The 15,325-nt window shown below is 43.3% G+C and overlaps 1 protein-coding gene across 1 annotated transcript; it reads right to left on the bottom strand.

The window, feature by feature from the left end:
• Positions 1-6,155: 6,155 nt before the first annotated feature.
• On the bottom strand, positions 6,156-14,683 carry Rnasel (ribonuclease L). The gene is made up of 6 exons (XM_051148323.1): positions 13,168-14,683; positions 12,406-12,491; positions 10,278-10,483; positions 9,631-9,763; positions 7,423-7,559; positions 6,156-6,321 (listed from the first exon to the last, which is right to left on the bottom strand). The coding sequence occupies exons 1-6, from the start codon at positions 14,633-14,635 to the stop codon at positions 6,156-6,158; spliced, it is 2,196 nt and encodes a 731-aa protein (XP_051004280.1). The 5' UTR covers positions 14,636-14,683.
• Positions 14,684-15,325: the final 642 nt, after the last annotated feature.

The following is a 15,325-nucleotide window of genomic DNA, read 5'->3' as shown; positions in this document are numbered from 1 at the left end:
AGACACCCAATTTCAAGGAGTTAGAACTTTATTCCAGATAAAATAAAGTATCAAATGACTTAAATGTACAGATCCTGAAGGTCAAATAGGAAAATTAAGTCCATGCATGGCTAATAGAGCCATAAGCCTATGGGGAAGAGATCTGTTACAACAGTGGAAAACACATATTAACATCCCTCCAACTTCAGAGGCAAGACACAAAACAGGTGATACTCCTGATTTAAAAAAAATTAAATTAATTAAAAAACATTATCAAAGACAGTTACAGACTGTCCAGACTGTCCATACGCAAGATACAGCAGAAGATGACACTTCAACTTCACACTGGGGAGCCACTGCTGATAAAACACCAACAACCTTACCACTAAAGTGGTTGATTGACCAACATATTTGGATTGAACAATGGTCTATGACAAAGGAAAAATTACAGGTACTAGAACAGCTAGAGGCTCAACAGCTAGAAGACTCAGCCAGCCTTTGGAATTCTCCTATATTTGTCATTAAAAAGAAATCTGGTAAATGGAGGATGTTGACAGATCTCAGAGCAATTGATAAAATTATTCAGCTGGCAAGATGTGAAGAGGATGATACCTGGTGCCTGAACACAGGTAACCACCCACAAGTTGGAATCAAGGATAATACAAATGGGATATTTTAAGTTATAAGCTGGTCAGAGAAGAGTGTCGCTATATGGCCTAGGTATTTGTATAGTATTTTTGAGTCTCTTGTGGCCAAAAGGTGGTTGTACATGAAGCTGCTACAGAAGGAGTGAAGGGAACAAATTTTTCAGTTATGTGTGACCCTCTGAGGAGTGAGAAACTTCCTACAATGTGAACTCAAGGAAAGTAGACATGAGGCCTTGTTTCCTGGCTCCTCTCTCCTCCCTGTGGTCTCCCTAAAAGCAAATGTGTCTCACTTCATGCTAAAGACCCTTCCAGAGTTTACCCTGTTGCTCTCAGATGAAACTCAAAGTCTTTTGCCCAGTAAGGCCACAGAGGACCTGCTTCCTACCTCCTTCATCCACTGTACTAGTCTCCAGTCAATCCAAAGAGTGTTTTGCACCATAAATCTTCTGCCACGAAGGCACTCGCCCTCTTCTACACTGCCCCGCTGAAGTCTGTTCACGGAGAGGCCAGAGCGATTCTCTCTTAAAATTTAAATGGAGCATGCCACTCCTTGCTCTCAGTTCTCCAAGAATTCTTACCCTGAATCATAGAAGCCCAAACGCTCTGCTTCCTTTCCTCCCTGCTGTGGGCGTCTCGTAGATGGCCTCTCTATTTGAATCACCACACTTTTATATTCCACGAGCAAGTCGGGTGTGAACGTGGCCCCAGGACCTTTGAACTTGCTGTTCCCTTTCCTCAATCCTTCAATATCTCTGCATGTGATTCTATTGCTTCCTTCGGGTTTCTGCTTAATTAGCTCCCTTTGATGTGGCTCAGGTAATACCCGACCCCTCTCTACGCTGATTAATTTCCTTCCTTCACATTATTCATATCTAGCAAACTGTATCTTCACCAGCACATCTTTATACTGTGTCTTTATTACCACATCCAGCCCAGCCCCGCACCTAGCCAGGTTTTATGAGCTCAGTGACTGGGACCTGATTTGTCTTCTGTGGTATGTCTATTACTTGGACAGCAAGGGCAGAATAGCTCTGTTCTGTAGATGATTCATAACATAATTCTCTACTTCCTGGGTTGCCCAGCCACTGAGGCCCCAACATATCAGAAGCAAATCTTCCACCTGTGCGAGTCACTATCACTTGGTCTGTGTTTTAAAAGGCAAGAAAACCACAACAGAAAACAAGATGTGGATAACCTCCGTGTTATAAAATATGCCCCAGGAGGGGAAAAAAAGGCACATACTTGAAACTCAAAAGATAAGAGAGCATTATGTATCTGGCTCGTTCCCGAGCTCTGAGGATTGAAGTCAAGTCCTCACCCTTGCATAGCAAGCACTTTGACCCACTGAGCCATCTTCCCTGCTGGTCCTTTCCACATTTTTTAAAGCACGAGGCTGGAGAGACAGCTCTGTATGTAGAGCCTTACTTTCTATTTTGTTTGAGAGGAGGGTTTGTTCGCCTCTGTGTACCCCAGGCTGGCCAGCCTCCAAGCCTGTGGTAGTTCTCCTGTCTCTCCTCCAATATTGCCATAGAAGAGCCAGGATTACAGTCACATGCTACTAAACACATCTTTCCTTTAAAAAATGTACTCTGGGTGTGTTATCGTTTCTAGACATTTTTCTGGTAGAATCTTTAGTTGTGTATAACATTACATCATCTGTAAACAGGGATAGTCTAACTGCTTTTCCTATCTGCATCCCTTTGATTTGCTTCGTTCGCCTCACTGTTCCAGCTAGTGCTTTGAGCACACAATTGATTACAGGTGGGGATTACAGGTGGGGATTGTCAACAGCCCCCCCCCCAAGTAATTTATTTAGTTTATGTGCATTGGTGTGAATGTGTCAGATCCCTTAGAAGTGGAGTTAGTTGTGAGCTGCCATGTGGGTGCTGGGAATTGAACCTGGGTCCTTTGGAAGAGCAGACAGTGCTCTTAACCACTGAGCCATCTCTCCAGCCCCAGTACCCCCTGTCTCTTTCCTGACTTCAGTGGGATTGCTTCAAGCTTTTCTCCATTTAGGATGATGTTGGCTGTGGGTTTCTCTATATTGCTTTTATTATATTGAAATATGCCTCCCGTAGTCCCTAAACATTGTTCCCTGCATTTTCTGGGACTTTTATCATGCAGGCATGTTGGGTTCTATCAAAGACTTTCTCTGTATCTATTGAGATGACCATGTGGATTTTTGTCTTTAAGTCCATTTGTGTGGTTTATTATATATATTCCCTTACATATGTTGACCCATCCCTGCATTTCAGGTATAAACCCAACCTGGTCATGGTGGAAGATCTTTTGGATGTGTCAGTGCTCTGTTTGCAAACATTTTGCTGAGAATTTTTGAGTTTACATTTACCAGAGATATTGGTGTAGTTTTCTTCTTTTGTTGTGTCTTTACGTGGTTTTGGTATTAGAGTGGTAATAGAAGGATTTTCAGAGTGTCCCTTCTGTCACCGACATGCCTGCCTGAATATGAGCTGGCAAGAATGACACCAATGGGCATGCTAACCAAAAGGGGGGAAATTCATGAGATCTCATCTGTACACAAAGAACTGCAAGTAACTAAGGGATGCTGAGAGAAGGAGAAATGGCCTTCCCCAGGGAAGAGCGCACCGGTTAGTTATCCAATGCCAAAGGAAACCATATACAGTAAAAACAACATTCTATAGACTGAGTAGGGTGTATTGTGTATTCAAGGATATTATATTGCCATATATTCTGACCTTTTCTATTTATTGATATATATCAATTAATTACTAATGGATATATTTGATATAACATATACGTCAATTGATATTGATAATGATATATCAATGAAAAAGAGGTCATGAATTGGAAAGCAAGGAGGGGGTATATGAAAGGGTTTGAAGGACGGTAAGGAAAGATGGAAATGATGCAGTTATACTCTCAAAAAAGGGAGGGGGGTGGCTGGAGAGGTGGCTCAGAGGTTAAAAGCACTGACTGCTCTTCCGGAGGTCCTGAGTTCAATTCCCAGCAACCACATGGTGGCTCACAACCACCTACAATGTGATCTGATGCCCCTTTCTAGCCTGCAGATGTATACACAGGAAGAACACCATATAATAATAATAAATCAATAAATCTTTTTTAAAAAGCCACGCACGTCTTTAATCCCAGCACTTGGGAGGCAGAGACAGGTGGATCGATGTGAGTTTGCGGCCAGTCTGGTCTGCAAAGTGAGGTCAGGACAGCCAAGGCTATACAGAGAAACCCTCGAAAAACAAGCAAACAAACAAAAACACTCATACACATAAAATAAAAATAAACAAATCTTTTTTAAAAATTTAAGTCAAACACTGACTATTTGGAAAGATTTCTCCTGTAATACGGGCAGTGTGGGACACTCTGTGAGAGCTGTATGGCCTGTGCAGCATTCTATCTAAAGAACATTTAAAATTCTATTGTTCCAAAAGTATTTTTCTCTCCTTAAACATAGAAAGTAATTGTAAAGGGTAATATTTCTCTTATGAAAATGAAGTTCACTCCATTTTCAGCAAAACAGGAGATGACCTTGGGCACATTTTTTTTTTCATCTCTCCATTTATAGTCCTTGTGTGCGGCACCAATTAAAGCACACAAGATAGGAAAGATAGCTTTTCTCTAACATATTCAAGAGGCGGAGCTTAGACATTTCACCCACAAAATTTCTTGAAAGCCCTCCAGCTGAAAACTCATAAGGAAAATGCTTTCATACAACAAAATTAATAATCAGGTGACTACTGATTACTGGCTCAAATGGGGAGTTTCCACCACTTACCTTTGTGTATGTGTTTAGTATTTCTCCTTTCCTTCTATGACTAATCTTCTTAATCAAAGTATGTATATTAAAGTACCCAGGAAGTGCTTGGTTAATATAATCTATCACAAGTCACTCACAGAAAATCCAACTTCATGAAACGATTCAATTTTTTATTGAGTATTCTTCATACATGGACATTTAAATTGACATATCCAAGTCAAACAACAAAGCTCAATTTTGAACCCTAAAGTAACCATTCTGCTCAGAAAGCATCTTTCGAGCCATTCACTTGGTTCTTCTGGTGTACCTTAATTCCTTGCACTGACAGCCAACTATTCATTTCCGGATACCTCCTTTTTGGAAAGAGTCTAAGATATTTAATTTCCATTCAAAATCTCCATCTTAGCCACCAAAATGATACTAGATGTCACACTGGAAAGTCTATCCAAATCAAGACAGTGACATCTCCCTGCCATATACCTAGAATAAATTGAAATATCTCTAGCCTTCATTTCTTCATTACTAAAATAAAGATCACAAAGCACACCTTCCAATACTGTTTTCAAAACAAAATTTGATTTAAAAGTATGTACAGCATGGAGTGTGGGAAGTCAGGGAAGATGAGGACTCCTGCATGGACACCAGAAAGAGCCACTTCATTTCAGACCCAGCATCAAGAAAACGCACTCAAGTCATTCTTCTGGGAGGTGTTCCATGGACTCCACAGCCCTGAGTCCAGTCTCTCTGGGCCTCAGCACCACTGATACTTAGTCTGCATTATGTGGTGTTGGGGGCAGCTGCTTTGTGCATCACAAAGTGCTTGATGGCATCGCTGGTCCCTACTTACTCAGTGCCTGTAGAACCAGTCCCCGCACGCCCTAGCTGTGACGGTGACAAATGACCCCAAGTGAGAACCATCTCCTTGAAGTCATGAGAAACCAGTACAGGTGCTTCCAAAAGGAATGGAATTCATTTAGCTAGTACCTAGACTTCCATGGTTCTCAACAGATGCTGAGCGACTGACTAACGGAGCCTCCTGGAGCCCTTTGCTGATGCTATCCTACTCCTTCTGAGTTTCATCCAGAAGAGAGATGTTGATTGTTTTTAAAGGCCCCAATGTGAAGGGCAACAACAAAGAGAGGCATTTTTTTATACAGAGCTTTGCACAGGCGGTAGGATCCTGGGCAAGTCACTCAGATGCTCTGCACCTCGGCTTTTTAATGGAGATAATAAAATTATCTCTTTTGCAAGCTCACTGGAAGAATTAAATGGGATAAAACATTCCTTCAGTGCAAATAATAATAGGACTCATGCTGGTGACGTGATTCAGCGGTACAGGTGCTCACCACGCAAGCCTCACAACATAAACTTGGTCCCCCAAGCCCATATAAAGGTAGAAGGAGACAACCAATTACACAAAGTTGTACTCAGACTTCCACATGTGGTCTGTGTGCCCTTAATCTCACACACACCAAACACATACACACACACACACACACACACACACAACCACACACACACAATAAAGTATTTTTATGAAATTTTAACAAAAGGCTTTCCCAATTTTATCCATTAAAATGGAATAATACAGTTTTGTAGTACACTGCTTTTGTAACCATGCAAATATGTGGAACTTACTGTATTTGAAACTGACACACAGGCTACCTAACTCAGCCCTCCTAAGCAGTCAGGCTGCTTAAGAGACCAGAGATGTGCTCCTTGCCAAGAACTATATTGATTTAAAAAATGGTTCCTTGAAATTGCAAGATTCAGCTCTATTGGCCCATCGGTCCCACTGCCTCCAGCACACTGGAGTTTGCTTGAGTCTGGGGAAAATGTTTTTCATATTCTGTTTTCTTTAGTTTTGTGTAGACATACATTACGAGATCTGGAAAGGTCTCCTGAAAGTAATGAGAGGGGTCTCCAATTTTTTCCTTCATTCTGAAATGAAAGACAAATAGTTCAGCCCACTGGCCCCACACTCTTCCTCCTCAGAGTATATGCTGGCAGCTCACTGGACTTGATTCTATAGAGAGAACAATAAGGACTTTGGAATCTGATGGACAAGATGCTTCCTGACTCTTTAATAGCTGGGCCACTTAATCTTTCTGGAAAATGGTGATAGCACAGGAGCCACTCTCACCAGGTCCCACCCCTAGAGGAATGGCTGTTACAGGCAATTAATGTGTGCTGAGAGAGGGGGACTCCGGCTTCTCCAGAAACAGGACCCCTCTGAGAGGTTCCGATCCCAGGTGCTAATCACTAAACAAATATACATATAAGTAGCACTAAGTGGACTCAGCGGGTTATATTTATACATAAGCATGTATATATGCAGTGGTAATTTAAAATGACGTCATGATTTGAGAGAGAAATAAGGCGAACATGGGAAGAAATGGAAGGGAGAGGGAAGGCTGCAAATGATTTCAACACAGTACTTATTTATGAAATTCCAAAAAGATAAATTAAACAAAATGCTAATGATGGTAATACAAGTCCACAATCCCTTATATACAATCTCTAATAATAAAGAAAGAAAACATACTGAATTTCAAGGTGTGTGTGTGTGTGTGTGTGTGTGTGTGTGTGTGTGTGTGTGTGTGTTTTGCAGCTAACATTTTTGACAGCAAAAGATGATTTAACTAATGCGGGGCTGTGCTCAGGTTTTGTGAGTCTGCGTTTGCTTTCCACAGCGGCCCTGTTGTCTGTTATTCACACAGGAAGCTACATCTGTTCAATAGAACTCAGCAGAGCTGGAAAGGAGGATGAGAGCCTGCTGGGCAAGCCTGTAAGAGAAAAGCAACCAGCTCTCACTACGCAGCCCTGGCTAGCCTGGAACTTGCTGTGTAGACCAGGCTGACCTCGCACTGATCCACGGCCTCTGCCTCCTGAGTTGCGGAATTAAAGGCATGTGCCACCACCGCCAACTTGCTTTTCTTTACCAAAGTAAGTTTTCTTCTTTCCATTCTGACAGACATAGAATTGGATTTTCTACCTGTTCTCGCTCCACATATGACTTGCCACAATGAAAGCAACACTTACTGTTTATTATTTTCCTCATCGATGTGTTCCCCTATATTCCGAATAAACTTCAGTAGGTCACCTACAGTATTCTTATAAGGAGCTTTTTGTCTTTTTTTGTAGAAATCATCCATTCTTTCCATAACATATTTGTTGATCTAAAAAACAGAACATTACCCCAAGATATGATGGCAACATAAAGCAAATCTTGATGTTGTGTTAATATCAGAAGTCCAAATACAAATGTGAATAAATGTCCTCTACCATTGAACAAAACACATAGAAACAACGCTGCATGCTATGCAACATGGTGCAACTATGTTTTGTTTGAATGAGTGATTATAAGTTACTAACTTCTTTTTTGTCTATACTTACCAAGTTCCCAAGAAATTGTGCCTATTAAAAACCTTGTGGGAGTGTTAACTAGTTTGGCCACTATGAAAATCAAGATTGAAGCTTCTCAAAAAACTAAAACTACATCTGCCATAAGAACGGCTACAATTCTGCTGGTATTTATCCAATGGACTCTCAGTCAACATATCTATCACAGGGATATTGCACTGCTCACAGTAGCCAAGACATGGAGCCAACCTAGTTGTCCTTCAATGGTGAAATGGTTAAAGAAAATGTGCTTTATATGCCCAAAAGGATCTTTTCAACCATAAAAAGAACAAAGTTATGTCACTAGCATGAAAACTGATGCAAAGGGAGATAGTCATAGTAAGCAAATTAGTTACTCTCAGATAAAGAACATGAGATTTTGCTTAGACACATAAAACAAGGTATGCATATTTGACATGAAATAGAAGCAAAACTGTCTCTAGACCACAGAGACTAAGGAAAGGAGGAGGATATGAGGAAGGGTGGAAGGGCATGGAGGAATATGCTCAACGTATATCATATATGTGGTGGTGTGAATAGGTTTGGCCTCCATAGACTTGTGTTTGAATGTGGCTTTGTTGGAGGAAGTTTGTCACTGTGGGTGCAGGCTTTGAGGTCATATATGTTCAAGCTACACTCAGTGTAAAAAAAAAAAAAAAAAAATCAGTCCCCTTCTGTTGCCTGCAAATCACGATATAGAACTCTCAGCTCCTTCTCCAGCACCATGTCTGCCTGGATGCCACCATGCTTCCAACCACGATGATAATGGACTAAACCTCTGAACTGTAAGCCAGCCCCAATTAAATGTTTTCCTTTATATAAGAGTTGCCATGGTCATGGTGTCTCTTCACAGCAATAAAATCCTAACTAAAACAATATCCTTGTATAAAAGTGTCTTTACTTTCAAGTCTGTCCACTTGTAAAAATTTAAAGTTTGAGCTAACATCCCATACATATGCACTAGGCAATGAGTCATGGCACATGTACTCCATGCCATGAACTAGCAAGACAGTGGCTGTCTCCGGCCCCATGGAAGTTGTGGACCAGAAATGAAAACATACATTAATCCACCAATTACAGGTGGAGACAAAGGAAGCAGAGGCCTGAGACAGAAGCTGCTGGTCTCAAAGATCTAAAAAATCATGGATTCTTCCAGAATGCTTTGCACGTGCCTCTGAGGCACCCATCATGCACCACACAGCATCATCTCTGCAGTTATCTCAGCCCCACAGGGAGCATGAGTATTTTGCTTTATGGAGCCCAGACCCAGATGCTAGCCTAAAGCATAACTGAATTTGAGAAATGCTTGTAAATTTATAATAATGAAAGTTTTGTGATAAAGACAAGGTTGAGATGGTGATTAATTTTATAAGAGTTCCCCTAAATTCCAGCTTGCTAAAAATTTGCCTTGAAGACAAAGAATCTGAAAGGTCATCTTTTCCTGATAACGTGTTGTCTCAACACAATGTGGGTCCTTGGAGCTGGGGCTGCTCACAGGCCACAGAGGTGCCCGGTCTGTGCTAGGCAATGGCCTCTTGGTGGAGAACCTCCTCGGCTTAGGCTCTGCTTAGTCAGTTGTCTTGTCACAGTAGAATTTTTGGCCAGAGTTGAGGGAACGGATAATAGTCTGGGTCAAGGCCATGCTAAGGCAGAACTTAAATGACAGTGGCTTGGGGACCCTGGACTCTGAAGAAGAGGGTTCTTGACTCAAAAGAGTCAAGAGGGCTCATTTGGAGAAAAGAAAATTATCTCATTCACTTCCTGGTAGTAATTGGCTGATGTATAAAATAAGACAGAAAAAGCGGCATACACTCCTTTTCCTGACCCACAGAAGATAAATGTTTATACCTTAGATTTCCACTGACAAAAACTTTGGGAAGGCTTGGGTGTCCCAGACTGTAGTTGTTTGAGAAGCTCACTTTGTTTATTTCGTCTTTTGATGTCAGATTCATTTCCCACATTCCGAAGTGTTCTGTAGCGGCTGAGAAATGATAGAATTTTCATAGTCATTCCATTGACTTTCAAAAAGAGAAAACTGATATGCTTTGATTTTTAGTAAAATTTCTACGCAACGGGAGAAGCTGCCCTGTTGTTTCCCGTCTATTCTCCAGGAGTTAAAACCAGAACCCCGTAGGTTGTAACCCCTCCCAAGGACACTGCCAACAATGCTAAAAGGGAGAGAAAAGCCCTGCTGGCTTCCCACACCACTGTGCATGCTCCATAGGAAATGAGTTCTCAACCTGTGGGTCGCGACCCCTGTAGGGAGTCAAACAGCACAATCACAGGGGTCGCATGTCAGATATGCTCCATATCAGATAGTCACATTATGATTCATTACAGTAGCAAAGTTACAGTTATGAAGTAGCAACAAAAATAATTTTATGGTTGTTGGGACGGGGAAGTCACACCACCATGAAGGACTATATTAAAGGGTCACACCATGAGGAAGGCTGAGAACCACTCACTGCTGTAACACATACCCAAGTTCTACTTACTTCTCCCATGTCCAAAAGAAAGGATGGCCAAGCAGGTCCACCAGGTAGTTCTTTACATTTCCTCCAGGAGAAAGCAGGCGTTGGACCAGGTCCTTAGTCTCCTCATCTGGCGACAGTTCTGCCGCCTCTTTGTTATTCTGAGCCTTTAGTGTCTCAAAGGGGATCTCGCCTTTCTTTACCACATAAAGAACCAGCCGTCCAAGGTCCTGCACAGAAGCCATAAATGAAGCCCCCCCCCCCCCGCAAAAAAAAATCACAATGTGTTACCTCTCTATTTGGGTAACCTTGGAAGATTTGAGTGTTAATGTCACGATTGTCAACTTCACCGGACAGGGACATCTGCCTTGAGATTAGTAAAGAGCAGCTGTAGCTCTGGGTCTGTCTGTGGCAGCATTTGCAGAGGAGGCTAAGATCACAAGGACTCTGATGGATTCCAAATTTCGGCAGACTTATGTGGAAGTAGCAGGACATTAGAAGGTGGGACCTGTTTGCGAGAAGCGGTTCAGTAGGAGCACGCCTTGATGGCTGTACCTTGCTCTGGTCCCTTCCAATCATGGCTCAGCTTTGCTTCCTGTCCATGAAACCCTCACTTCCCTCTGAGACCGCCATCTAAACAAACCCTTCTTCCTTTAGGTTCTTCTCAGAGTGACACAGCATGGGGATACTTCAAGGAACCTGTGGGCTATGTTCCTGTGGTCCCATGGTGTCAGGGTTAACATCTTGAACTCTGAATCTGCAAGATTCCAGGGGAAAAAGACAAAGCTCCGGGCACAAAGAGCTAGCTCTTCAAGGCAACACATGGCCCACACAGGAGCTTAGGCTCCTGAAAGATAGCCCTGGTCTACAGTGAATGGCATAGGCTTGGTGGCAGCAGAAAGATTCTTCCTGGATCTTGAATGTTCTGACAGAATATAGATAAGTCAAGAGAGGGAGGATGATTTAGACAAAGGGGACAAGCTGGGGACAAGCTAGGAACTGGATCCAGCACCATGTGAGGAGGCAGATAATGGAGTCATTCCTAGTCAGGCGAGACACGGTGCAGGGCAGAGAACTATGCTTTGGTAGGACAGAGAAGTGGGCAGTGGTCTGCACAGGAGACAGCCACACTGGATACCAGAGAGCCACCAAACTCAGAACCAAAGCTATTTCCTGTTGGCTACTATCCAGGACAGAATTACCCAATGGTGACTGAACAAGCACAGGAGCTTCCATACACAGGGCCTGGGTCCCTGTCCTCTGAGGACCACTGCCTGTTTTACAACCTTAACACGGTTGTGAGGTCTGTTTCCTCTGAGCTAAAGAAAGCTGACCCATCCCTCCCAGGAACCTCCTGAGGAGCCTCAGTATCTGGCTTTCTTCTTCTTCTTTTTTTTTTTTTTTTAATATTTTATTAATTTATTCATATTACATCTCAATTGTTGTTCCATCCCTTGCATCCTCCCATTCCTCCCTCCCTCCTGCTTTCCCCTTACTCCCCTCCCCTATGTCTGTGACTGAGGGGGACCTCCTCCTCCACTCCCCACCCCCGTGTATGCTCATAGGGTATCAAGTCTCTTCTTGGTAGCCTGTTATCCTTCCTCTGAGTGCCACCAGGCCTCCCCATCCAGGGGACGTGGTCAAATATGGGGCACCAGAGTTTGTGTGAAAGTCAGCCCCCACTCTCCACAGTATCTGGCTTTCTTTGGTGCTCAGCGGGGCAGGTTTGAGTAGAGTTGAAAGGAAATCTCATTTGCTTTATCCTTAAGCAGAAAAATATTTGAAGAAGGAAGCTTTGAGGTCTTATTCAGAAATGCCTCCCGGAAGTCTTTGAGGAAAAAGCATCCTTTGTCTCGTTATTTATTTAGCTAGTGGAAGAAGAAGGAAATAAAGAAAGGGGCCCCAGTGGAAGGCAGCTCCCCACCAGCCCTGCAGTTAGACCTATCCCTCTGCCCGGTGAAAAGTCTCCTGCAGGAAAGACACACAGAAATGCCGCTGGATGCAAGGGAGTGAGGACAGTGGGCAAGGTGAGGTGCCTTAGGAAATCTCTTCTTCCGGGTTAAAATAAGAAGTTCTTTACCACAAGAAGTGAAGTAATGAACAAATAAGGAAGCAGAGGGGGAAAAAAAGTTAACTAAGCCACAGAAATTACCTCCAAGTCTCTCTTGACTGGCTGTGAGTCTCCCAAACACTGGACACTCTGATCAAAATCTGCCAGGCAAACAGCTTTCTTGGAATCTAAGGGACAGTTTCAGAGGTGCATTAAAAAAAATATTTTGTTTATGGTGTGATAGTCAAATCATATGTAATGTGTTATACAATCTGTCATCTCTGAAGATCAATAACAATGCTATTTACCCATATCCAGCTTCATTTGATCTATTGGGTATCTGTCAGGAGCAGGACACACATTTTATTTTTTACATGACAGACAGCAGGAAAAGATGAGGGTAAAGTCAACCAGCTCACCATTCACACACAGCTCCTGGGGCACAGCACAATAAAGGGGCTGCTGGTCATAGTTAAGGTCACATCCTATGGCTAACTAACAGCTAACCAACAAGGTCCTGAGCCTAAAGATGTCTAGGCATTGATTTCCATCCACTGAAGCCCATGGTACTTGGTACTCTGGTACTTGGAACTTCCATCATGGGTCAGAGATGTGCTGGTTCTGAGCCACTGTTCTCTGCCCCCCTCGGGCCCTTCTTCCTTCTTGAAGAAGTCACTGAGGAGTCCCCAGAAAGAGAAATGAAAACAGAATGATAGAATGGGAATAAGATCTAATGGCAAGTAAATAAGGAATTTAGCCTAGAAGAAATAACCCCCGCTAGCCTCCGTGATTATCAGAAATAAATCTCCATTCATTACAAATCTCGTAGTCTGTGATGCATAAAAGACCACCACAAGGCCTCACCTATTAAGACGTTTTGTGGTTGCAGATCCTGATGGGCGTATCCATGCGAGTGTAGGTTTTGAACGGCCTCAAATATAGACAACAAGACACTGCGGGCAAGTGTATCTTCCCGGTTCTCCACAGGTCCCTTTCTGGGCTCACCCAGGAACTCTTCCAACGTCCGCTCACACAGGGACACACACACATAGAAACTGCCCTTGTTGGTTTCACTTCCATAGAAAGTCACGAAGTTACTGTGGCCAGGGCAGCCCTGAAAACAAGAGACTTCCTTACGTCCGCGGGCACTGTCCTCCCGGAAGAGCTTCACAGCCACCTCTCGATTGTCATAGATCCCTAGGTAGATGCCCCCTTCGGAAGTGTCAGCAATTTTAAAGTCTTCATCCATAAAGAGCTTGAGTTTGCCAATCATCGGTCGATGCATACTGTGGAGTCTTTTCAAGGCGTTCCCCCAACGCGAACTGTGAGGCGACCAGTCTCTAGCAGGAAGGTCAGTGTGATCATCAGCTCCATAGCTGAGAAGAAGCTGTACAAGCGAGTGGTCGTAATTCCGAGTGGCTATCCCAACAAGATCCCCACACTTGGTGTTGGCTCCCTTTTCACACAGCAACTGGACGATTTCCTTCTGTTTGAGTTCAACCGCAATCAGCAGAGCTGTCTTGCCCTCACTATCTTTGTCATCGATGTTTATGCCCTCCCGACTCAGGAGCATCTTCACCAAACCTGCGTGCTTCCTTTCCACTGCCGAGATCAGGGGCGTCTTCCCTCTTTCTCCTCTCGCGTTAACATCAGCTCCGTGCCGGAGCAGAAGGTTAGTGATCTCCTCCACATTTTCACCGTCACGGTTCAGCAGAGTACGGATCAAGGCATTTCTACCCATATTGTCCCGAGCATCGACTTCCGCCCCCATATCATTGAGGAGAATACTCAAGACTTCTGTGCGGCCGTTTTCAGCAGCACTCATGAGAGCTGTGGCGCCCCCTTGCTTCAGTCGCAGTTTGTCCTCCGTTGTCTCCCGCCTCAAATTCACATTGGCTCCTTTATCAAAGAGGAATCTTAAGGCTTCGACTTTACCATACTCGGCAGCTTCCATGAAAGCCGTGAAGCCATTAAAGTCACATTCACTGACCTCTGCACCCTTAGACAAGAGAATCTGCAGCAGCCTTACATCCCCGCGGATCCCGGCAATGATCAAGGGTGTGGCCCCGTTCCTTTTCCTCCGACGCGGGTCAGCACCATGATCAAGCAGGAGTTCCACAATGTCTACCCGGCCAGACTGCACTGCGTTGTGCAAAGGTGTCCAGCCCCAACTGTCACAGACATTAACATCAGCTCCTTCTTCCAGCAATTGCTGGATCCTGTCAACATCTCCCCTTTTAACAGCTTCAATCAAGCCGTCTTGACCCATAGCCCGCTGACTACTTGATGGTGCAGCTCCATCCTGGGGTGTGTTACGTTCTGTGCTCTCCATCGTAGCCAGTGCCAATGCCTAACGCTTTCAGCCTTTTCCCTGAGAAATGAACACCACGAGAGGCTTGGGGTAGGAAATGGGCTTCTGTGTTCTGTCTTCTGGTATCTCATCTGTACACAAGTAAAGAGCCAGCTTTGTCATTTCAGACAGGAGAAATTCGCTTGTCTCAGACCTCAGCTTTACCTGTATGTAACCTTTTCTAAACACAGTTACTTGCTTAATTAAGAATTTCTACTAAACTGTAGACTATTATGAGTGCATGTAAATTCAAAATGAGGAACTATTACTTCTTAGTCCCACTCCCCCAAAGCAACTGCTACTAATATTTAGCTTATGTGTATAGATGTATTTCCAGGCTGGGGTCAAGTTATGCTAAGTGACTCTCCTCTTGCCTCCTTATTTCAATTTTCCAATCTTGAATATTTTATTATTTGTAGCGATATTTTGAAAAATAACTATTTTAAAGCAATTCTGAATGATGTTGGGGAAATTTAGCTCACTTTTATCTGGTTTTCCTATTACAGATTTCTTGTAATAGAAGTCCTAAAATTTCATGACTAGTCATGAAAACTAAATACTTTTTTCAGTATTCTGTAAACGTACTTACCTAGTAATTGGCAGCTTCTGGAAGCAGGGCGAGCGCGAGCAAGCTCCTTTAAGAAGAAAAGTGCATTTCTTTGTCTTTGTCCA

This window comes from Acomys russatus, chromosome 6 (assembly GCF_903995435.1).
Source record: "Acomys russatus chromosome 6, mAcoRus1.1, whole genome shotgun sequence".
Taxonomy (NCBI): Eukaryota; Metazoa; Chordata; class Mammalia; order Rodentia; family Muridae; genus Acomys; species Acomys russatus.
The sequence above is the reverse complement of the archived record's forward strand: the minus strand, read 5'-3'. Positions and strand labels throughout refer to the sequence as shown.

Coding starts and splice junctions, on each gene's coding strand:
- Rnasel (XM_051148323.1), bottom strand. CDS start 14,635: ATGGAGAGCACAGAACGTAACACACCCCAGGATGGAGCTGCACCATCA. Junction 9,764..10,277: donor TTCTTTTGGACATGGGAGAA/GTAAGTAGAACT, acceptor ATCATTTCTCAG/CCGCTACAGAACACTTCGGA. Junction 7,560..9,630: donor TTTGTCAGTGGAAATCTAAG/GTATAAACATTT, acceptor TCTGTTTTTTAG/ATCAACAAATATGTTATGGA.